The sequence below is a fragment of the Hemitrygon akajei genome, unplaced genomic scaffold (genome assembly GCF_048418815.1).
Source record: "Hemitrygon akajei unplaced genomic scaffold, sHemAka1.3 Scf000043, whole genome shotgun sequence".
In the NCBI taxonomy this organism is placed as follows: Eukaryota; Metazoa; Chordata; class Chondrichthyes; order Myliobatiformes; family Dasyatidae; genus Hemitrygon; species Hemitrygon akajei.
Window position 1 is genome coordinate 4607463 of NW_027331929.1, and position 24813 is coordinate 4632275.

Sequence of the window (24813 nt, forward strand, 5' to 3'; positions counted from 1 at the left end):
GAGAGAGAGAGAGAGAGAGAGAGAGAGAGAGAGAGAGAGAGAGAGAGAGAGAGAGAGAGAGAGAGAGGAGAGAGAGAGAGAGAGAGAGAGAGAGCCATTGGATAAAGAATGGAATATCCATATCTGCAACTGGAAGAGAGAGACGAGTAAACAATGTGAAGGACACGAGTGGAAGGGAGCTGTTCACGTTAATCCGTGGGAGGGGGAGCTCACTAACCTCGGTGGTGTTTGGCTGTTTGTCCTGGGGCCGTGGTTTCTCGCAGACAGAGCGTCTGAAGCCCCGGCGATCAGCAGGTGTAGTGGGAACGTCCTTCGCGCAAACCAGGTAGAAACTGCGGGATGAAAATCCCCAAAACAACAGGGACACTGTTTGTGGGAAACAAATCACTCAGGCATTCCTTCCACCCGCCCTCCTTCTCTACCTCCATCCTTCCATTCCTTTCGTCTCTCTCCCCATTCGACTACTCTCTCTGTCATCGTCGACATTCCTTTTTCCACATCCCTCCCTTTCCTGAACACTTTCTTCTCTGTAACGCTCTCTCTCTCCTTCCTGTCTTCTTCCCCACTCCTCTCATTCTATCTCTCTCCTTCTCTCCCTCCCGTTTACACGCCCCACATTTCTCCCCCTCTCTCCCAAACGCCTCTCCCTCTATTTCTCTCCCGATCTACTTCCGTTTTCTCATGTCCATCGCTCTTATCTTCCCTTCACTCCCACCTCTCTCCCATCACTTCGCTCTACTGCTCCATCCACTCAATCCACTGTCACCCACATTTCTCTCCGCCGACACCCTATCTCCCTCTCTCTCCCTCTCCCCTTTCTCCTCACTCTCACTAATCTGTGCACAAACTCTTATCTCTGTGGGCCACCCTCTCGCACACTCTCAGTCCCTCTCCACGGCAGCCCCCCACCCACCCCCTGCTCTTGGTTCCTCTTTAACAGCCGCTTATCTCGTTTTTCTTGGCGTCGGTCTGACTCTCTTGTCAAAACAGGCTTCCTCTGACAACGGTCGCTTCTCCTTCTGAGCTCAGAGACGCAGAGGATCCTCGACAGGATGGACGACAGCGAGATTTACGTGAATGTCAAATTCACAAAAACGGGCTCCGAGACTCCTTCCCGAGGTGAGTGGGGCAGAGAAATGGAGGGGGGGGGGGGAGTTTCACTTTGTGTCTGACCCCGGGAGTGTGTGATGGGACGATGCGGAGGGAGCCCACTAAAATATATTTTTAATCCCCTCTCGCCCCTTCGCTCTCCTCTCCCTCCTCTCACTCTACACAAACCTTATCACTTCTCCCTTCTCTCTCCCTTTCCCTCTCACGCTCATTCTTCTGTTTCCCCTCTGTCCTCCCCTCTATCCCTCTTTTCCCATCTCATCCATTCTCCCCTCTCTTGTCCTCACTCTGCCCCTTGTCACTCATCACCCTCTTTCTTTTTCCTTCTCCCCATGCTCTTCTCTTACTCTCGCTCCCCTCTAACGCCCCCTCCACTCTTTCTCTCCTTCAACCACAGACTCCTCCCTACCCCCTTTCCCCCTGCCGTCTCTCACGCTATCTCTCCCTCTATTCCCTCTCTCCCACACTCTCTCCCTTTCCCTCCCACATTTCTTCCTCTCTTTCCTCCCTCGCGCGCGCCCCATCTGCCCGCTAGCTAACTATCACCCAGACTCTCTCTACTCCTTCTACACCGAGCTGAACATTAGGAAAGTCGAACGCCTCATCAATACAGAAACAGGTCAGTGATGCAACAAAAACGTCATTCTAGAGGGCTCTCATGTCATACTCCCAAATGTCCAAGTGTATAATGCATTCCTGTCCACCAATTCCGTCAGGTCGTTCCACAGACTGACCACCATCTGGGTAACAAAGGGTTGTCAATCGGCTCACCAATTGAATCTTTTTCTCCTCTTGCCTTCTCCTGCACCTATTGTCCATCGTCTATTAAATGTTTTCTTTTATGTATATGAAGGGTAAAAGAGAGTCAAGGGTAGATATTGGACCAATAGAACATGACGCTGGGGATATTGTAATGAGAGACGCAGAGATGGCAGAGGAACTGAATGCATATCTTGTATCAGACCTCACAGTGGAAGACGTCTACAGTATGTCCGACATTCCAATGTGACAGGGAAGTGATGCTAGTGCAGTGAAAATTATGAATGAGAAGCTGCTCAGGAAGCTTCATGGTCGGAGGGTGGATAAATCTCCTGAACATGATGGAATGCACTCCCAGGTTATAAAGGAATTAGCTGGAGAGATTACGGAGGCATTAACAATAATCTGTCAAAAAATGATTGATTCTGGCATTGCACCGGATGACTGGAAAATTGCAAATGATATTCCGCTAATTAGGAAGTGTGAACGCAGCAGAAAGGAAACCACAGACCAGCAGAGGTTGGTAAGTTGTTAGAATCCATTGTTATAGATGGTATTACGGAATACCTGGAGGCAAATGATAAGATAAGCGAAAGTCAGCTTGGTTTCCTGAAAGGAAAATCCTGCCTGAACTACCTACTGCAATGTTTTGAGGAAACTACAAGCAGGGTAGTCTAACAGGGTGCAGTAGACATGGTGAACTTGGATTGTCAGAAGGCCTTTGGCAAAGTGCCGCACATGAGGTTGCTTAGGAAGATAAGAGACCATAAAAGTATGCGGGGGAGGATACTAGAGTGTGTGGAGCATTGACTGATCGGCCGGAAAGGGAGACTGGGAACAAAGGGATCCTATTCTGTCTGGCTACCGGTTACCAGTGGAGTTCCACAGGGTTCGGTGCTGGGATCGCTGCTTGTTGCGATGGATGCCAATGATTTCCTGATGACACAAATATAGGTGGAGTTGTGAGTCGTGTTGAGGAAACAGAGTTCCTGCAGAAAGACTTAGATAGTTTAAGGGAATGGACAACGAAGTGGCAAATGAAATATATTGTTGGAAAGTGTATGGTCATGCATCTTATGGATGAAATAAACGGGCAGACTATTACTTAGATGGGGAGGGAATTCAAAATGTAGAGATGCAAGAGGACTTGGGAATGCTTGAGCAGGATACATTGAAGGTTAACCTCAGGTTGAGTCGTTGATGAAGAGGGCGAGTGCAATGTTGACATTCATTTCTAGAGATATAGATTATAAGAGCAGAGATGTGATGTTGAGGTGCCATAAGACACTCGCGAGACTACACTTGGAGTATTTTGTGCAGTTTTGGGCTTCGTATTTTAGAAAATGTATACCGACATTGGAGATGATTCAGAGAAGATTCACGAGAATGATTCCAGGAATGAAACGGTTACCGTATGAGGAACTTCCGGCAACTCTTGGACTATATTCCCTGGAATTCAGGAAATAAGGGTGAATCTCATGGAAAAATTCCGAATGTTAAAAGGCCTGAGAGAATTACATATGGCAAAGTTATTTCCCATGGTAGGGGAGTCTAGTACAAGAGTGCACTTGTCAGGATTGAAGGACGGACTTTTAGAACTGAGATACGGAGTAAGTAGTTTAGTCATGAGGGTGTATAATCTGTGGTATTCGTTGCCATCAACGGCTGCGGAGGCCAAGTCATTGGGTGCATCTAAGGCAGAAATAGAGAGGTTCTTATTTAGCCAAGTTATCAAAGGGTATGGGGAGAAGGAAGGGGAGTGGGGATTGCTGGAGAATTGGATCACCCAATGATTAAATGGCGAAGCAGACTCGATGAGCCAAATGGCCTACTTTGTTCCTGTATCTTATGGTCTTATGATTTTAGCAGCCACCAATCTCCATCTTCATTCAGATCAATCATTCACATCACAAAAATACGAACACATTTATATGTAAATGATAATCAAACTTGAGAATCATCGTTTTTAAAAATATTGAGATCTGTTTAACTCGGGGTTCCAGTGCTATGAACCACTACGTTACCTACCGCTCTTCCTCTTACAATCAGTCAGGAAAGAAAGGAGCACAATGGAGCGCGAAAAGCCCCACAAAATGTTAATCCCCACAAGCCCGTCATATTTCCAATGTGTGAAAAAAGAACAGCGGTTGCAAACAATAATACAACTACGACTAAAATAATAAAACCTTAACCCTCTCTTTCCCCCCTCTCTCTCGCCCATTGTCTCTCCCTCCTTCTGTCCCTCTCTCTCCCTCTGCCACTTTTTTCTCCCCTCAGTCTACTCCTCTCTCCCTGACTCTTTCGATAACGCTCTCACACTTCTCACTCCCACTTCACTCACAACCTCGCTCCCTCTTCTCCATTCCCACTGTCTGTCGAATTTCACTCTTCGTTCTGTCTCCCATTCTCTCCAATTTTCCCGGCCATCGCCTTCATCTCTCACCCTATTTCCATTCTCCATTCATCCCTCTATCTGCTGCTCAATCTACACGTCTCTCTACACTCACTTCCTCATCTCCATCATATTGTCTCCCTGTCTCTCACTCTGCCCGCCCCACCATCCTCTACCTGTCCCTTGCCCTTCTATTTGTCTCTCTCTCACATTCTCCTCCATTCTCTCCCAGATGATCTGGACCCCATATTCTCACAGGTGAACCTTCGCCGAAATGAACTTCTCATCTCATCTATTGCGTCGGGACCAGTAGACCGGTAGGAATGCCAGTGACTGCAGTGTCTTATCATGAATAAGACACGTGACATACGCTCACGTGTACAACTGCTACTTCATCGGCATCCACCATTTCCTCTGTAGTTTGTTCCATAGGCGGAGCACCGTCTGCTTAAAAAAAATGTCATTCTGGTCCTCAACTAGATCTCTTTCTGCTATCACCTCAGAACTGTGCGCTCTGATCCTCGGTTCTCCAAGTCTATCGAAAATGACTCTGTGCATTCACCTTGTCTTGTCCCACGTGGTTTTATAAACCTCTGTAAGGTCACCCATGAACTCCAAGGTATAAAATCCTAACCTGCTTGACTTACCTCCATAACTCCGTCCCTCGAGTCTCGGCAGTATCCCCGTAAAGCTCCCTCTGCAATATTTGCTGCTCAGTAGCATTTCTCCTGGAGCAGGTGGACAAAAACTGAACACTATACTCCAGGGTCGGCCTACCCTACATCCGGTACAACCGCAAAGTGACCTGTCGACTCCTGTACTCAGTGCCTTGATTGATGAAGATGCAATCTTCACTGCACTATCTACCCTTAGCCTCAGTTTCTGGGAAACGTTTTCCTATAGCCCTGAGTCCATCATTGCTACACTACCAGGAAGTGATCCGTATCTCTGGATTAATTCGCACCTCTCCTGTCTGTAATGGATGTGAATGGCCCGGATGACAGTTTAGGTGAGTGGTTTGGTACTTTGCAGATGATACGAGGATGGGTGGTGTTGTGAATCGTGTAGGAGAAGAATCCAGTGGGATATGAATCAGCTACAGGTATGGGTTGGAAAATTGACAGATGGAGTTTCACACGGACTAATGTGACACGTTGCACCTTGTTAGGTCAAATGTCAAGGGATAGCGCACCCTTAAATCCAAGACCCGAAAGAGTATTGATTTGCAGAGGAAGATTGGGGTCCAATGTCATTATCCGTGGTTAAGCGGTCATATACACACTTGACTTTATCACTAGGGGCACTGGCTTCAAACGCCAGGAAGTTATGTTCCAACTTAATAAAAAATTCTGATTAGGCTGCATCCGGCGTATTGTATACAATTCTGGTCAACACATCATAGGAAGGATTAGAAGGCCTTGACCAGCCTCCGGAGATGTTGAACGGGAGATCCGACAGATACTTCAAATATCACAAGAGACACAGACTGAGTAGAAAGACAGTACTTTTTTTTTATCAAAGTTGAAATATCTAATACCCGAGGGAATGCATTGTGGACAACATTATAGGCCTGTTTCTGTACTCCGCTGGGTGGTCTCTGTTCCTCAGGGTCCCTCTCTTCTGCAACACTCTCCACCGTTCCTGACTACCCGTGACTTCAGTTTCAGGGAACCGTGTACCTGTAGCCCTGGATCCCTCCGGGACATATCCCAACATATAACATATGTTAAGATAACATATGATAACATAAGATAACATATCCCAAGTTTCCTCCCGTTGACCGTGTAGGTCCTACCCTATAGTTTGTCCTCCTTAAATACGATAGTTCAAACTAAATTGCATCTGCTCCTGTTCAGCCGAATTCCCAGCCGAATCGAGATCCCACTGTAAGAGATAACTGTCTTCACTGTTTAAAACGCCGTCAACGTTAAAGTCATCTGCAAGCTCACCTACCGTGTATTGTATAATCTGCTATAAATGGGCGATATAGTTGAGAAAGATCACTGGTACCACCACCGACCACCCGTGAACAACGCTAGTGACGGGCTTCGGGTCTGAGAAATGATCTGCAACCCTAAACCTTGTCTCCTATCGCCGAGCCATTTGTATACCTAATCCGCCATCCCTCCCTGCGTCGCACACCATCTCGCAGGGTGGTATACCATCTTGGGCCTTGTTAAATACTATGTACATTACATCCAGCACATCTACCTGATCGGTCATCCGCAATCAAATTGGTCGTACAGTTCTCCTCGGGTTCCGCACTATCTCCAGACCAGTCGACCATCTGAGTCATTGTTAATAGTCTTGTTCAAGCCTCTGCCTGGTACATCTACTACCAATTCCTGTTCTGTCCTACACAGTCAAATCCGCCCGACAAATCTCACTGGGTCTCACGCCACCTGTCATCTCCTTCTCCCTCCTCTGTTCTACTCTCCCGCCTAGTCTCACCGCTCCATTCATTCTCGGTCTCTCTCTCTATATTCCTCTCTCCCATCTTCCAGAGTGATCTACCATTTGTGATCTTGATACGGGACTTGAGTATTATATCTATGAATCCGGACAAATCGGTCAATCAAATTCCCCTGGGTACCACACCATCACACTGAGTAGTCTACCAAGGAAAGAAAAATAAATGTTTTATCGCCTTCCCTGTTCAGCATATCTACCACCCTGTTCGCATGGAACCTTCTGGTTCCTCACTAAAAATATTATCACTGCTCCGCAAGAAACTGTAGAGCGTTGTGGAAAGAGCTGAGCCCAGCTCCGAAACCAGCCTCCCCTCCATGAACTCTTTCTACAGGTACTGCTGCTTCGATAAGGCACCCAGTGTCATCAAATAAGATGTACGCTTGACCTCAATTCATCCTCATCGTAGCTCTTCAAACTTATAGTCTCCCTGCGCTGTAATTTGGATACTTTATTCTGCATTCTGTGATTATGTAATCTTGCTCTACTCCAATGAAGTGACCTGTATCAATGGATGTTGGTGGGATCTCTCCTGTCTGTGATGTATATCTGGAGTACATCTAATTATCTGGATAGATAGGGTTTGATTAGGAACAGTCAATATGGATTTGCGCGTGGAATTTTTTAAGAGGTTACTAGGAAAGTTGACGACTGTAAAGCAGTGGATATTGTCTATATCGACTTCAGTAAGCCTTGACAAGGTTCCACAGGGAAGGGTAGTTAGGAAGGTTCAATCGTTAGGTATAAATATTGAAGTAGTAAAATGGATTCAACAGTGTCTGGATGGAAGATGCCAGAGAGTAGTGGTGGATAACTGTTTGTCAGGTTATGGCCGGTGACTAATGCAGTGCCTCAGGGATTGGTAGTGGGTCCAATGTTGTTTGTCATATACATTAATGATCAGGATGATCTGGTGGTAAATTGGATTAGTAAGTATGCAACTGATACTAAGATATGTGGCGTTGTGGGTAATGAAGTAGGTTTTCAAAGATTGCAGAGAGACATAAGCCAGTTGGAAGAGTGGGCTGCAAGTTGGCAGATGGAGTTTAATGCTGATAAGTGTGAGGTGCTACATTTTGGTAGGAATAATATAAATAGGACATACATGGTAAATGGTAGGACATTGTGGAATGCAGTAGAACAGAGTGATCTGGGAATAATGGTGCATAGTTCCCGGAAGGTGAAATCTCATATGGATAGGGTGGTGAAGAAAGCTTCTGGTATGCTAGCCATATAAATTAGAGCATTGAGTATAGGGGTTGGGATGCAATGTTAAAATTACACAAGGCATTGGTGAGTCCAAATTTGGAGTGTTGTGTACAGTTGTCAAGGCCATTGCTGGCATCCACAGTGATTTAACAGGATGTTGCCTGAATTAATGGCATGGACACGTGGGCTTTTTCCCGTTGTGCGGTTGAAGATGAGGTTCATAAGATCATAAGGTCCCAGTGCGGATCCGTGGGTAACACCACCAGTCACAGACGTCAGTCACCCTCTGGGTTCTGTGGACAATCCAGTACGGAAACTCAATCCAAAATACATTGTGAATCCCAGTCATCAAATCCTTGTGAATGGATCTCCCATGAGAGAGACTTTGTCAAAGGCCCGTCTGCAGTCAACTCTTTATCTCTCCATTGAAACGCGTGATCAACCAGAGATCCTTTCTCCGTCAACAGTTATGGATTCTGTCGTTATCTGTCTTCTATACCTTCACATTTAACGCCTCAAAGGAAAATACCTCACACTTAGCTGAGCTAAATTCCGTTTGCCATTTTCCACCCAGATCTACAACTGATCCAAACCCCACCGAATCTATTGGCGATATTCCGCACTGTCCAGAACACCGCCAATCTTTGTGTCGTCTGAGATTTAACAACCGTCCATCTCTATTTTCATCCAGAGCAATCACACCCATCACAAACACAGGATGGTCCGGTTGCATATGTATAACATTTCCCACCATCTTTTTTTCTTTTTACTCAAAATTTATTTTGTTTTATTTTTTATTGAAAAAACATTTCGGAACAGGCACTTCCGGCCATTCAGGCCGCGCTGCTCATCAATTCTCTAATTTATTTCTTTTTTTTTCCAAATCTCTGTTTAATTTACAATAACAAATTAACCGAAAAACCGGTATGTCTTTGGACTGTGGGAGGAAACCAGAGCGCCCGGAGAAAATCCACTCGCTCGTGGGGAGAAATTGGAAACTCCTTGCAGGCAGCGGCGGGAATTGATCCCGTGTCGCTGGTACTGTAAAGCGCTGCGCTAACCATCACGTGCCCGTACCGCCCTTCTCCTTGCCAGCAGCCACAAAACAAAGAAACACAATGGAGTCCTCGAGAATCCCCACAATATGTTAATCCCCACAAGACCGTCATTTATCTCATCCGTGAAAAAGGAACAAAACGGGCGAGCAATAATACAGCTATGAAAAATAATAAAACCGTGACAAACTCTCATTCCGCTCTTTCGCACCCCTCTCTCTCGCTCCTTTTGACTCTTCCCCATCTCTCTCCCACTTTTCTTCCCTCACTCCCCCTCTCTTCTCCACATTTCCGCTGTCTCTCTCGCACATCCCACTCACCCTTCACTCAAAACATCGCCTCCTCTTCTCACGGGGCCATTCCCTGTCTACGTTCTCTTCTCGTTTTCTCTCCCCATTATCTCACATTTTCCCCCATGGCTCCCCTCACACCTTCTCCTGACTTCTCTTTCTGTTTATCTGAATGGTCTCTCCACAGGTCCGCGTAAACAGGAGCCGAACGAGAACATCGGAAATAGACCGGAACGTAAGATCTGCCTTATCTGCCTCGTTACGTTCGTCCTCTTCGTGACGGTGGTCGGGCTCTCGATCCATGGTGAGTCGAACGGACTCCGGTTGGAGTCAGACCGTAAACTAGCAGAGTGGAATGAAACATGAGTGTAAAACCTCACAGTGACATGTACTCGCTGTTCAACGTGCATCTCACCACGTACTTCAACTTGACACTGTCACTACCGCGCCGTGACACGGACACGTACCTCAGCGTGATTGTGACACGACCCTCACGGTGAAACTGACACTGCCCTCACCTTGACAGGGACACAACACCCACCGTGACACCATTACGTCCACACCGTGACACCGACCCCATACTTACCGTGACGCCGAAAAATAATAAACTCTGAATCCAGACGGCCAATTCCCCGTGGACCCCCTGTATCATAATCCTCCGGAAAAACCTCCCCTGAGGGATCTAGTCCAACACCTACGGCTCCAACTTAATCGATCACTTTCGGGAGACGTGACAAAAAATTCTGGAATCAGAGAGACGCTTGTCAGCCGTGGGAATTCAAGGGATTTGGACAATCAGCGATGAGGCTCAATGTCACTGAGATTGAGAGAGGGAGGGGCGATCGTGGCGGAAGGAGAGACCGCGGCTGATGTGTGGAAGGGAGTCCCAGTGGGGGACGCTGCTGAATTCACCCACACAGTGAAAAAGAACATCGGAAATATATCGAACCGTAAGATCTGCCTACTCCGCCTCGTTACTTCCGCCATTATCGTGATTGTTTCCGTGCTCTCGACCCATGGTGAGTCGAACGGGCTCCGAATGGAGGCAGGTTGTAAATAAATTGTTATTGTAAAATACCACAGGGATACCGACACGCCCTGCACCGTGACACTGAGAGGCCACTCACTGTGACACCTACAGGCTCCTCAACGTGTCCCGTCCGCCTCCGCACCATGACAAATACTCACACGTCACTGTAACACCCCTTACCGAGACGGTATCTCCCCTCAACATAACACCGATGCACCGCTCACTGAGGCAATTAGCCACACCTCACCCTGACACAGGTAAACCCTTCACCGCGATAGCGACTCCGAAATTGACAGCGAACCCTACGGAGTACACCCCGTGACGTCGGCGCATACCGCAGCGTGACACTGTCACACCTACCGTAGCCATGACATGCCTCTCACCGTGATACAGCCACACCCCTCTCTTTGAGTCCAGCGCAGCACAGACCATGACACAGATACTCCACCCACCGTGACGTCAACACGCCCCTCACTCAGGTATTTCCCTCGCCGTGACATCGAGATACACTTCACTGTGACCCGGCACACCTCTCGGCGGGGCACAGAAACACCTATCACAGTGACTCCGATACGTCCCTCTCAGCAAATCGGACATGCCCCGCCCTGAGACTGGGAATCAATCATCACCACGAAAGTGACACAGACCCCACTCTAACAACAAAAAAAAAACACATCACGTTAATATAACCATCTACGTTATAAGATACGCCCCTGAAGGTGGCTCCGACGCCTCTCACTGTGACACCTTCACCGAGACACTGACACAAAACTCTCTGTGACTCGTTCGGTAGCGTGACGCTGACTCACGTGTCCCTGTGAACGGTAAACATCCATCACCATCTCTCTCAGTATCACAGATTCGTCAGTCTCAGGTCACATCCGAATGGAACTGTCATGAGTCAAACTCAACCCGTCAATCCACGATATCCGAGAATTCCCACCTGGATCTCTCCCAGAGAACCTGTCTCAACAATCTCTCTGCGCTCAACTCTAATCTGTCCGATCTTAAGCGAAGGCACAGCGATCTCCGTCACCAGTTCACTGAGATGGAAACGAAGTACAGATCTGTCAACGAAACCAAGGCTCAAATCTGTGAATTGTTGACCAGCAGAAGAGGTGAGGAATCACCCCCCTCTTTCACCCGCTCCTCATCACAGGGCAGGCATGGAGAGAGGAAGGGTCACTCTGTGCTTGACCTGGGGAGTGTGTGACGTGACGGTGTGGATGGTGCTTCACTCTGGGTCTGACCACAGGAGTGAGTGATCGGACAGTGTAGAGAGAGCTTCATTCTGTTTCTGTCAACAGGAGTGTGTAATGGGACGGTGTGGAGGGAGCTTCACTCTGTTTCTAGCAACTGGATTGTGTGTTGAGACAGTCTGGTGGGAGTATCAATCTGTGTCCAAGACATGGATAGTGTGACTGGACGATGTGGAGGGAGATCCACTCTGTGTCTGACCCCGGGAGTGTGTGATGGGATGGTGTGGGGAGAGATTCACTCTGTGTCCGACCCCGGGAGTGTGTGATTGGACAGTGTGGAGGGATCCCTATTCTATATCTGTGTCCCGGCGGATGTAGGACATTTACTGTTACTTGTTCGGAGTTTTCAAGGGATCAATGAGAAGGGTGTTTCATTCTGTTTTTGACCAATTCTGTATGATGGGTCGGTGAGGAGGAATCCTCTTTCTGTGTCTGACACACCGCGGGTGTAATGGATGGTACGCAGGGAGATTCACTATTCCTTGTTCCGAATTTGCAGACCAAGCGTTTTCCCAGGAATGGATCAGAAATGAAGACCGGTGTTATTTTATATCCACGTTTAACTATTCCTACGATGATGCGAAACAGTATTGTTTGAACACTGATTCTAAACTTCTTGAAATAAATTCTGCAGAAGAACAGGTACGTGTCAAGTCGACGGAAGATATATCCACACCAGAGTAAAGCTCCCTCCGCACCGTTTGATCTCACACTTCCGGGGTCAGACACAGAGTGAATCTCCCTCCTTTTAGTCCCTGCACACCCTCCCGGTGTCAGAAACGGAATGAATCTCCTCCACAACGCCCCATCACACACTTCCGGGGTCATACAAAGAGCGAGGCTCCCTCCACACCGTGCCATCACATTCTCCTGTGGTGAGACACAGAATTAAGCTCCTTCAACACCATCTCTTCACACTCTCCTGGGGTCAGACGTAAAGGGATGCTCCTTAAGTTTTGCTCGAATTCAATCATTAATGATAGCAATTTCATTTCACAGAATTTTTTTAGCAAAACTATCCACGTCCAAGACATTTCATATTGGATTGGAAAATGCAAAGACAGGTGAGATTTAGGATCGTGCATGTTTCTGAGAAGAAAGTGGGTCGGCGGATTGTTACAGGCTGCGAGAAGCGAGTGGGCAGTGGATTTATTTTGGGGACTGGCACAGGCTCCGGGAAGGTTGTGTGCAGTGGGATTAGTTTGTGGTCAGACACGGGTTGCTAAAGGGAGTGGACATTGGTATGAGTTTGCGGACTGACTAGAGCTGTGGGGAGAGAGTGGGCAGTCGGCTAATATTGGGCATAGAGAACGTTCTGCGGTGAGAGAAAGGGCAATTGGATTTGTTTGGGGATCGACACGGGCTGTTTGTAGAGAGTGAACAGTAAGATTAATATCACCATATAACAATTACAGCACGGAAACAGGCCATCCCGACCACTCTAGTCAGTGCCCAAAGCTTACTCTCACCTAGACCCACCGACCTGCACTCAGCCCATAACCCTACATTCCAAACAAACCTGCCTCTGCTGCTTCTACTGGAAACTCGTTCCACACAGCTACCACTCTCTGAGTAAAGAAGTTCCCCCTCGTGTTGCCCATAAACTTTTGCCTATTATCTCTCAACTCATGTCGTCTTTTTTGAATCTCCCCTACTCTCAGTGGAAAAAAAGCCTATCTGCGTCAAATCTATCTATTCCCCTCATCATCTTAAATATCTCTATCAATTCCCCCCTCAACATTCTACGCAAGAAAGAATAAAGACCTAACTTGCTCAACCTTTCTCTGGAACATAGGTGCTGAAACCCAGATAACATTCTAATAAATCTCCTCTGTACTTTATTAATTTGCTGACATCTTTCCTATAATTCGGTGTCAGAACTGTAGACAAAACTCCAAATTTGGCATCACCAATGCCTTGAACAATTTTGACATTGCAACCCAACTCCTATACTCATTGCTCTGATTTATAAAGGCCTGCATAACTAAAGCTTTCTTCACCACCCTATTCACATGAGATTCCACCTTCAGGGAACTATGCACCATTATTCCTAGATCACTCTGTTCTACAACATTCCTTAATGCCCTACCATTTACCATGTATGTCCTATTTTGATGAATCCTACCAAAATGTCGCACCTCACTCATATCAGCATTAAACTCCATCTGCCATCTTCCAGCACACTCATCCAGCTGGCCTAAATCAGTCTGCAAACTTTGAAAGCCGACATCATTATCCACAACGGCACCTATCTAAGCATCAGCTGCATATTTACTAATCCAATTTACCACCCCACCATCCAGAACGTTAATGGATATGAAGAACACCACTGGACCCAGTACAGATCCCTGATGGACACCACTAATCACCGACCTCCCACCTGTCATCCAGTTATCCACTACTGATCTCTGGCATCTCCAATCCATCCACTGTTAAATCCATTTTACTACTTCAATTCAACCTTCCTAACTAACGTTCCGTGCGGAACCTTGTCAAAGGCCTTACTGAAGTTCATATAGACAATATCCACTGCTTTACCCTCGTCAATTTCGTAGTAACCTCTTCAAAAAACCCAATAAGAATTGTCAAACATGACCTTACACGCACAAATCCATGTTGACTGCTCCTAATCAGACCCTGTCTATCCAGATAATTATATATGCCATCTCGAAGACTACTTTCCATTAGTTTACCCACCACTAACGTCAAACCTGCACGCTGATAATTGCTAGGTTTACTCTTAAATTCCTTTTTAAACAATGGAACCACATGAGCCTAACGCCAATTGCCCGGCACCATCCTCGTTTCTAATGACATTTGAAATATTTCTGTCAGAGCCCCTGCTATTTCTAGACTATCTTCGTTCAAGGTCCGAGAGAAAATCTTATCAGGGCTCGGAGATTTAACCACATTTTTATTCTTTAAAAGTTCCAGTCCTTCCTCTTCTTTAATCATCATAGTTTCCGTAACTACCCTACTTGTTTGCCTTAACTTAGACAATTCAATACCCTTCTGCTTAGTGAATACCGATGAAACGAAATTGTTCATATTCTCCCCCATCTCTTTTGGATCCACAAATAGCTGTACACTCTGATTCTGTAAGGGACCAATTTTATCCCTCACTATCCTTTTGCTATTAATATAACTGTAGAAACCCTTCGGATTTATTTTCAGCTTACTTGCCAAAGCAATCTCATATCTTCTTTTAGCTTTTCTAATTAGCTTACTAATTTCTTTCTTAAGATTCTTTTTACTTTATTTATATTCCTCGAGCACCTCATTTACTCTATCCTGCCTATATTTATTGTAGATCTCTCTCTTTTTCCGAACTAATTGTCCAATATCGCTTGAAATCCACGGCTCTCTCAAATGTTTAACATTTCCTTTCAACATAACAGGAACATAAATCTTCTGTACCCTCAAATTTCAACTTCAAATGACCTCCATTTCTCTATTACATCCTTCCAATAAAATAAATTGTCCCAATCTACTCCTAAATCCTTTCGCATCTCCTCAAAGGTAGCCTTTTTCAATCAAAAATCTCAACTCTGGGTCCAGTCCTATCCTTCTGCATAATTAAATTTAAACTAATGGTATTTTGATTTTTGTACCCGAAGTGATCCCCAAATCATAGATCCGTCACCTGACCTATCTGATCCCTAACAGCAGATCCAACACTGTCTCTTCCCTGGTTGGTGCCTCTAGGTAATGCTGCAAAAAAAATATTCTACATACATTCTACAACTCCAAACCACCCAGCTCTTTTACATAAACGGCTTCCCAGTCTATTTGTGGCAAAATAAAAATCTCCGCCAATCACAACCTTGTGCTTACTACAAGTATTTGCTATCTCCTTACAAATTTGCTCCTCTAATTCTCGCACCCAATTATGTGGACTATAATTGTTTCTACACCTTTCCCATTCCTCAAATCCACCCAGATAGTCTCCCTGGACGAACCGTCTAATCTATCCTGCCTAACCACCGCTGTAATATTTTCTCTGACAAGCAATGCAACACCTCCGATTCAATCACACCTGAAGCAACGAAACCCACGAATATTTAGTTGCTAATCACACCCCTCCTGCAACAATGTTTCACTAATAGCTACAACACCATATTTACAGGTATCAATCCATGCTCTAAGCTCATCCACCTTTCCTATAATGCTCCTAGCATTAAAATAGATGCATTTAAGAAACTCTCCACCTCTTCCTCTCTGTTTATCCCTAACAGTGCAAACAACTTTATTATATATTTTTTTCTTCTCCCCTACATCTTCGGTCTGAGATCAACCTGTCTCTATCACCTGCCTATTGTCCCTCAAACAGTGTCTACTAGTTTTCACTATTTGTGAAACTCCTCTCTCCTAGTCTCTTCAAATTGATTCGCACCCCCAACCATTCTAGTTTAAAAACTCCCCAGTTATCTTAGCAAATGTCCCCGCCAAGAATTTGTCCTCTGAAGATTCAAGTGTAACCAGTCCTTTTTGTACAGGTCACACCTGCCCGCAAACAGTTCCCAATGATCCAGAATGCTGAATCCCTGCCCCCTGTTCCAATCCTTCAACCACGCATTTATCCTCCACCTCATTCCATTCCTACTCTCACTGTCGCGTGGCACAGGCAGTAATCCCGAGATTATTACCTTTGCGGTCCTTCTTCTCAAGTCCCTTCCTAGCTCCCTATATTCTCCATTCAGGAACTCTTCCCTTTTCCTACCTATGGCATTGTTACTTATATGTACCACGACATCTGGCTCCCCACACTCCCAATTCTGCATATCATGGATGTGATCAGAAACATTCCCGACCCTGGCGTCAGGGAGGCAAACTAACATCACGGTCTCCTGACTGCGTCCACAAAATCGCCTATCTGAACCCTTAACCATCGAGTCCCCTATTACTGCTACCTTCCTCTTCCTTTCCCTAACCTTCAGAGCTACAGAGCCGTACTCTTTGTGCCGTTTTCTTTCCCCAGGTAGGTACCCCCCCCCCACCAACTGTGCACAATCAGAAGTTCTTTATGTCAAGGAATACAGCCACTGGTGTACTCTCTAGTATCTGCCTTCTCCCCTTCCCTCTACAAACCATGACCCACCTGTCTGCCTCCCGTGGCTCTGGAGTGACCACCTGCCTGTAACTCATCTGTATCATCTCCTCCCTCTCCCTGACCAGACGAAGGTTATGAATCAGCGGTTCCAGTTCCCGAACACGGTCCCTTGGGATCTCCAGCTCTGCGCACCAGGCGTAGATGTACACGTCAGCGAGGCTAGGAGACTCCAGGAGCTCCCACATCCGACACCGAGAACAATGAGCTGCCCCCACACTCATAATTCCTCCTTTCCTCCAGTAACAGGAAAAATTAAAAGCTAAACCTACCTTGCCCTGCCCGTTTCCACCTAAACCCATGAGCCAAATCCCTTAAGCCTTCACTCTGCTCCCGGCTCACTCCGCTGCCCGCAAAATGACGCTGCCCAACGTATAAGGCTGTGTTATTTTAAATCTTCACCGCATCACTGCCCAATGTCACACGCCTGCGCAGTCCCGCCTCTCTTAACTCCGATGAGAAGAAAAAAATCAAAATTGCTCCCGCCGCACTCCCGTTCTGATCCTCAGACTTCCTTCTCCAAATGTGGGAACAGTCTTGGGCTGTGGGAGAAGAGTGAGATGTGGGAATCTTCAGGTGGTTGACACAGATCTTTAGGAAGAAGGCTAGGCATTGGGATTATTTTGGGGACTCGCACGGGAACTTGAGGTGAGAGTGGGAAGTGCAAGTATTTTGTGGACTAGCACGGGGCCGTGGGGAGAGAGTGGAGCTATGGAGTTCTTTTGCGAACTGACCCAGGTTGTGGAGAGAGATAGGCAGTGGGAGCACTTTGGGGCCTGGCACATGTCTGTGGGGAGAGAATGAGGGAGGTGTGTACTCTGGGGACAAACACAGATCTGTTGGGAGAGAATGGTTCAGTGGGAGTACTCTGGGGACTGAGACACGTCCGTGGGGAGAGCATGGGAAGCGGGAGATGTTTTGGTGATTGACACAGGTCTCTAAGAAGAGGGTTGGGCAGTGGGATTATTTCGGGGACCAGCACGGGGCTGTGGGGAGAGAGTCAGGCAGTGGATATAGTTTGGACTGACACTGATCTGTGGGGTGGAAGTAGTGAGTGTGTGTATTTAGGCAGAAAACACAGGACTGTGGGGAGACAGTAAAGAAGTGGGAGCATTTTGAGGACTGACATGGGGCCTTGGGAGACACTGATGCTGTGGGAATATTTTGGGGACTGACATTGACTTGTGAGGAGAAGGTTGGGTACTGTTATTATTCTGGACACTGACACGGATCTGTGGGTAGAGAGTGGGGCAAGAGATTACTTTTGTTACTGACACAGGGCTGTAGGGAGAGAGTGGGTCAGTGGGAGTATTCTGGAGACTGACACAGGGCTGTGCTGGGAAAGTGGGGTTGTGGGAGATGTTGGGGTGCCACAGGTCAATTGCGAGGGAGGCTATCAGTGGTTTTGGGGACTAACTGCTGGAGGTGCGTTGAAATGTTTTACCCCTCTTTGATAGGAAAGTGGCTTCGAATGTCTTGGGCCGGAATAACGGTGGAGACTTCGAATGCGGTGTATGTGGACCGTATACTGAGAACAAACCTTGCGATAAGGTTCGTACGCGCTTCATTTGTGAAAAGTCTGCACCTTTGTGCCCAGATATTTCTGAAAAGATCCAGAATCTCTGTCAACAACACGTGGGACCGACTTGAATATAATGATAAAACCCTCTTTCTCACCTATTTCTCTGAACCACTCACACTACCCCTTTCGCGCCGCTGCCTCTCACCCTTACCCTATTCTCCTCTTTCCGTCTTAGGCAATCTTGCTCACCATCTTGCCCTCTCTTTACCCTCGTCCCTCTAAAGTCTCCCTCCCATCCTTCTCCACTCCCGCCTCTGTTTCATCCCCATTTTCTTCAGCCCTCTTTCTTGCCTCCCTTTCCCCCAATTCCCCCTTCTGCTCCCGCTCTCTCCCTCGATTCCCTACTCTGGCCCTACCCACTCTCCCCATCTCACTGTCTCCCTTTAATCTAAACCAACTCGCTCCCCGCTTCTGTCTTTAGCTACTCTCACCTCAATCATGTGCGTTAATGTTCTCGATACCCCAGTCCTGGGGAAATAGATTGCACGAATTCGCCTGATCTGTGTCCCTCGTGGTTTTGTACACTTCTGTAAGGTCACCGAAAAAAGTCTCAGAATTCCCAACCTCGCACCATAACTCAGTCCCTCCTGTCCCGGCAGCATCCTCGGAAATCTCCCTCTGTAATCTTTCCAGTTCGTTGAGTTTTCTCTTAGAGCAAGGCAAGCAGAACTGAACTCCAAACTCCAAGTGCGGCCTGACCGACGTCATCTGCAACTGCAACGTGACCTCCGACCCCCGTACTCAGTGTCCTGACTGATGAAGGCCAGCGTGTCAAATGTCGTGTCCACCTGTATCGCATCTTTTCTACCGGATTACGGTCTGTTTTATTATCTGTGACTTAGACCACCTGAGATTTGTTCTTTCGAAGAAGCAGTAGGGCGCAAATATGTAAAATTAATGTCAAATGCAAAAAGCTAATAAATGCAGCAAAAATGTGGCGGTGTTGCTGATGCGTTCAAGAATATGCTGGCGGAGAGGAAGAAGGTGTTCCTGGTTCATTGAGTTTTCAGTCTCCTGTTCGTCATCAACCCTCCTTCCCAGCTGACCATCCTCGTCACCGTCATCCATGACTTCCCCTATAGCCCTTCCCGTTTCCGCCAGTGCCATCTTCTTCTAAATACCCTGTCTCCATCACCTCTCCTTTCCTTACACACCGTGCCTTCTCCGTTATCTCGTCCTTCCCCAACTCCTCTCCCCGTCTTCCTGTACCGCTCCATCCACTAAAGGTCCTCCATGGTACCATTAACCCTCTCCCTTATCTACACGCCTCCCTCTCTCTCTGTTTATATGGAAAGGGCAAGAGGTAAGGTATGTTTTTACTCCAACCAGCCTCCTTCCACCGGATATCGATCTATAGGTTCTGATCTTCTGCCTTGTTGTCTGTGAACAGGCCGATCGTTTGTTTCGATGACACTTCATCCCAGTGACTGATATTTCACCACCATATCCGTGCTGCCACCAAAACCATCCCCTCTTCCAATTCTCGCCTGTTCCCTGCACATCCCCGGAACAGAAACACTCGCACATTCTCCGAGCCGGCACACAATTCAAGACTTCTCTAAAGGCGGAATTCTGGGGATTGGTGAGAAGGAACGAGCTTCGGAACATCGGAGTTTCTGAACGGACCCGGGGGAGTAAGCCTCAGTTTGTGTCTGAACCCGAGTGTGTGCGATAGGACGGTCCGGAGAAAGTGTCACCCAGTGTCTAACTTCAGCAGTGCGTGACGGGACGGTGTGGCGAGATTTTCACTCAGTGTTTGAATCTGTGTGTGCGTGTGTGTGTGTTTGTGATGAGCCGGACTCGAGGGAAAGATTGACGGGAATTGGATGTGAGTGGAAATCAGAGAGTTTATCTCTTTGAATCTTCAAAGAGGAGAGACTTGAGTGAGGGAAGGCACATAAGTGTTGGTTGACTTGTTTTCAGTTTAATTATTGGTTTTTTTATCATTATAATCGCAAAGTCAGAGCAGTAGCATTGTCTGGCAGGAGCGTTAAATACTTCTTTACGAGAAGTGTGAAGGCATGGGGACCTCCAGAACTGCTGAGAACTTCACCTGTCAGAAGGTCATCCAGCTGCACCTTCTATCACTCTGCGTTAGAGAGTTGGAACTGGAAATGGACGAACTCGGGATCATTCGGGAAGCCAAGGGGAGATAAGGAGGACATATAGAGAGGCATTTACATGCAATGTGCAGGACACAGGAAACTGGTTAACAGACAGGAAGGTGAAAGGTGTTAATCAGCACGACCCAGTGCAGAGACCCCTTGTGGCGAACCCGCTGAATAACAGGTAGACCACTTTGGATACTTCTGGATGGGAGGAGAGAGGTCCAAATAACCAAGCAGGGGAAAGTCTCACCGGTCAGGTCTCTCGAACAGACTATGGTTCTGTGGCTGACCAGGAAATGTGGCCAGCTGTATCGATAGGGTTCTCTTTGTTAGGGGAACGGGAAAAAAATGGTACTGTGGACGAGAACGAGATTCCTCGATGGTGTGCGGTCGTTATCGTCGCCAGTATTTAGGTAAGAAATGGGAGCGGGTTCTTCAAACTTATGTATGTGCAGGTGTGGCCAAACTTAGAAAGAACATTCAGATTAAAATGTGGCTAAAGAGTTAGGGTTGGAACGAGGACTTCAGATAAGTGTATCACTGGGCTCTCTTCCTCGGAAAGTGCGGCCTCTACAGACGAGACGGTTTTATTTCATTTCAAGGCAATTGAATTTAAGTTTAATTTCAATTCCATCACACATGAATGCCCATGAATACAGCCAGCACCAAGCTGCAAAATACAACACCAACTGTCACACGAGGCACGGAGCACACATAATATGTATAAAATTTAAAGATAGTAGGATACCAGTAAAACACTTCAACGCATTATGTACACACGCGCGCGCGCGGGTACGCGTAAATATAAGCAGCTTGAGGTGCTAGCACTATAAAAGCAACCGAAATCTACAAACTACAACAACTGAGCTTGTCTTCTGCCAGGCGAAAACCGGGGATTGCACAGAGTCCTGCCGGGAGGCTGCGCCACATCACCCCACGTTGTGCAGCTCCTTCATTTTCTCCGCCATCGAGCAACTCTCTCAGTTTACACCTGAACTAATGCCCCAGCGGGAAGGCTTGCCATTGTTGTGGTGTTTAAGCTAGATTTGCAGGGGGATGATAACCAGAATGTTTGAACAGATAGTGGAATCCTTGTTGGGGCAGATGTTGCCAAGACCTCAGACAAAGTCAGCAAGCAAAAGTTTGAGCCTGCTGGGATTCATGTTCTGAGTTGCGTACGTTTCAATGCAGGAAGTATTGTACGAAAGGCAGATGTGCTCAGGGTCGTGGCCAACGACCGGAAGCATGATAGTTTAGTCATTAGTAAGATTTGGTTGCAGGACGGGATGTTCTGTTAGCTCAACCTTCCAGTTTTCCGCTGTTTTATTCGTGCTAATGCATATATAATTTAGGCTGAGGAGAGGCTTTAAAGGTGGAAGTGGGGAATAAGAAAGGTATGAACTCGTTCATGGGGCTACATTATCGACCACCGAACAGTCCTGTGGATTTATAGGAACAGATCGGTGGAGAGTTCGGTGTCTGTTTTAAAAGACATCAGTTTGTGACATTGGGTGATTTTAACATTCTTGGTATTGACTGTGAGCCTCAGACTGTGAAAGGACCGCTGGGATAGTCTTCTTAATCAGTAAAGAAAGTTTCCTGAATCAGTGGATAGAAAGTCCCAATGAGAGAGTGCAATACCTGATCTCATCCTATCGAATAGGACAAGCCAGGGGACAGAAGTTTGTGTCGGGGATCACTTTGCATCTAGTGATGGTAATGCCATTAGATACAGGGTAATTATGGAAAAGGATAGGTGCAACCTCGAGTTAAATTTCTTTTTGAGGTTTATAGCAATACGAGACGCAAGTAGACCAGATAGCTTGTATCTGTTACCCCCAGGGTGGAAATGTCTTATATCACAGAACCTGCATTCACTTGAGAAGAGGTAGGTTCAAAGGAGATGATGGTGGTAAGTTTTTGTTGTCACAGAGATTGGGGGGAGATTGGAACGTGCTGGCAGCGCTGGCGGTGGGGGGAGATCCATAGAGTCCTTTAAGTGGCTCTTTAACAGGCACGTTGGTGTGCAGGGAATGGAGGGAGACGTATGTTTTGTCGGCAGAAGGAATTCAGTTTAATTGGTATATCACAACTCTTGGACCTAAGGGTCTGCTCTGTTGTGTGATTTACGTTCACTGCTCTATAGAAAGAGCAGAGTCATTTGAGCTCATCGGGTGGGAATTGCTGGGGGTTGGGTAGAACAAGGAATTTGACGATTTGTCTACAATCAGAAGGAACGATCAATTCACAGACGGTATAGGCCATGGAAAAGACACACACCGACACCATCTTCAAAGGGACACTGAAAAAACCCTTACAGTGTTACCAACACGCCCCTCATCGTGACTCCCACACACTGACAGACCCTGCACTGCAACAAGGAAACCTCCTCGGTGTGTGCATAACCACCTCCCTCCACAAAACCCCTCCCCGAATCCGTCAAACACTCCCTGTCCTACACTACTCATCGACCCCTTCACACATTTCCTCCACTACATCACTCCAGTCTACATCACCCGTCCTCCCTTACGAGATGCCCCGTCTCCGTGACACAGTCCCTACCCTGCACACATTCTCCATCTATGTCATCCGCAACATTCACTGCGCCCCTCCCCGTCCGCCTGACCCACCCCATCAGTTAAACCCCAACCCGTCTTCGTCAAACTCTCCTTCTCCTGCACTACTCCCTGCCTCTGTCACACACTCCTTACACAAAACCGATTCACTTTCAGTCAGCTCTCCCTCCCTTACAGGCTACCCCGTCTCCGTGAACCATTCCTTTTCCTGCATACGTCCCGTCTCCGTTATCCCCTAACTTCCTTGGACAGCTTCCACTTCTTCGTTCGTTCCTCAATCCCCTAAAACTATCCACATCTCTGTCACGGACCCATTCGCCTCCCTTACTGCGTTTACAGGCAATTATGGTGACTATGAGAGAGAAATAGTGTCAGTTCCTACACTTCCCGCCTTCAACTGGATATCTATCACCAGGTCCAGAGCGTATCCACAACTATGCCTGCACAGGCTGCCGTGTGGTTCCAACACCACTTGAATCAGTGACTGAAATCTCACCTCACTTACCCTGACCTCCCCTCTCCTCCCCTTCTTTCTCCTTCCATCACCACTCCATCCAGTCACACACACACCACCTCCGAGAGTCACACATAATTCGGGAGTACTGGACCACCGAAGATCCGGGTTTTGGAGAGAGAGGAGACCGGGGTTTGGGGGGGGAGGGGATGGAGGGAGCTTCGCAGTCGTCTCCAGCAACCCTCCGTCCCCTACAGACCATGCCATCTCCGTTATCTCCTCCTTCCCCATCTTCTCCCCCCATCTCCCTGACCCGCTCCATCCCTACACTCTCCATGTTTCAATCAACCCTGTGGCTCCTCTACACCCCTCGGTTCATCTGGAATTCTAGGGAGGAAGGGGGAGAGGTGATATCTGGTGTTACAACACCCAACCCCCTCCTCCGGATGTCGATTTCTCGGTTCTGATCCTGTTCATTGCTCTGTGTGGACAGGCCAGTCTTGCGGTTCCACACCACTTTCTCCCAGTGACCACTGTCTCAACAGCACGTCCCTACTCCCTCCCCCTCAACCTCTTCCACTTCTCTGCTCTTCCCTGCTGACCATCTGAACTCAAACACACGCACAGTCTCCGAGACAGACACATAATGAAGGAAACTAGAACGGCAGAGTACTGGGAATGGGGAGAGGAAAGCAGCTTCTGATCCCCGGAGTGTGTGAAGGGACCGGAGGGAGGGAGCTTCAGTCTGTGCCTGACCCCGGGTCTGGGTGATGGGACGGTGTGTGGTGAATTTCATTCATTGTTTGAATCTGTAACCGTGTGATGAACCGGAGCAGAGGAGGCATATCTCGGAGTAAAGAGGTGGGCAATCGCAGCAGCCATTGTTAGAGTAAACAGTATTTGACGTGAAAGATGGAGGGCTTATCAATTTAGTGCTATACGGAGGAGAGTCCCCGGTGAGAGAAGGCGCAAAACTGTTGGCAAATGTGTTTTTCATTTTATTAATTGTTTCGTTTATAATTGCAGTTAGAAAGAGCAGTAAGCATGTCTGACAGGAGAGTTGATTGCTTTCCTTGCGGGTTGTGGGAGGGCATGGAGACCTCCAGAGTCCCCGACAAATTCACCTGTAAGAAGGTCATCCAGCTGCAACTTCAAACACTGTGCGTAACAGCGTTGAAACTAGAACTGGATGAACGCGGGATCATTCGGGAAGTTGAGCGGGTGATAGGGAGGACATATAGAGAGGTATTTACACTCAAGGTGTAAGGTGCCGGAGTCTAGGTGACAGACAGGAAGTTGAAAGGGGTTACACAGCCAAATACAATGCAGAGACCCCTCGTGGCCAAACTGATCAATAACAGGTACCACTTTGGATACTTCTGGATTGGAGGAGAGAGGTGCAAATGACCAAGC

The 24813-nt window shown here is 47.3% G+C and overlaps 1 protein-coding gene across 1 annotated transcript in view; it reads left to right on the forward strand.

Annotated features, from left to right (window-relative positions):
* The window catches only part of LOC140720505 (uncharacterized), a 34835-nt gene extending 15773 nt beyond the window's left edge, over positions 1–19062 (forward strand). The window contains exons 2-7 of the mRNA XM_073035352.1: positions 991–1119; positions 9472–9588; positions 11166–11432; positions 12073–12215; positions 12573–12637; positions 18138–19062. Coding sequence (XP_072891453.1) covers positions 1053–1119; positions 9472–9588; positions 11166–11432; positions 12073–12215; positions 12573–12637; positions 18138–18330 — 852 coding nt within the window. The 5' untranslated portion in view covers positions 991–1052 and the 3' untranslated portion in view covers positions 18331–19062. The remainder of the gene's footprint in view (positions 1–990; positions 1120–9471; positions 9589–11165; positions 11433–12072; positions 12216–12572; positions 12638–18137) is intronic.
* Positions 19063–24813: the final 5751 nt, after the last annotated feature.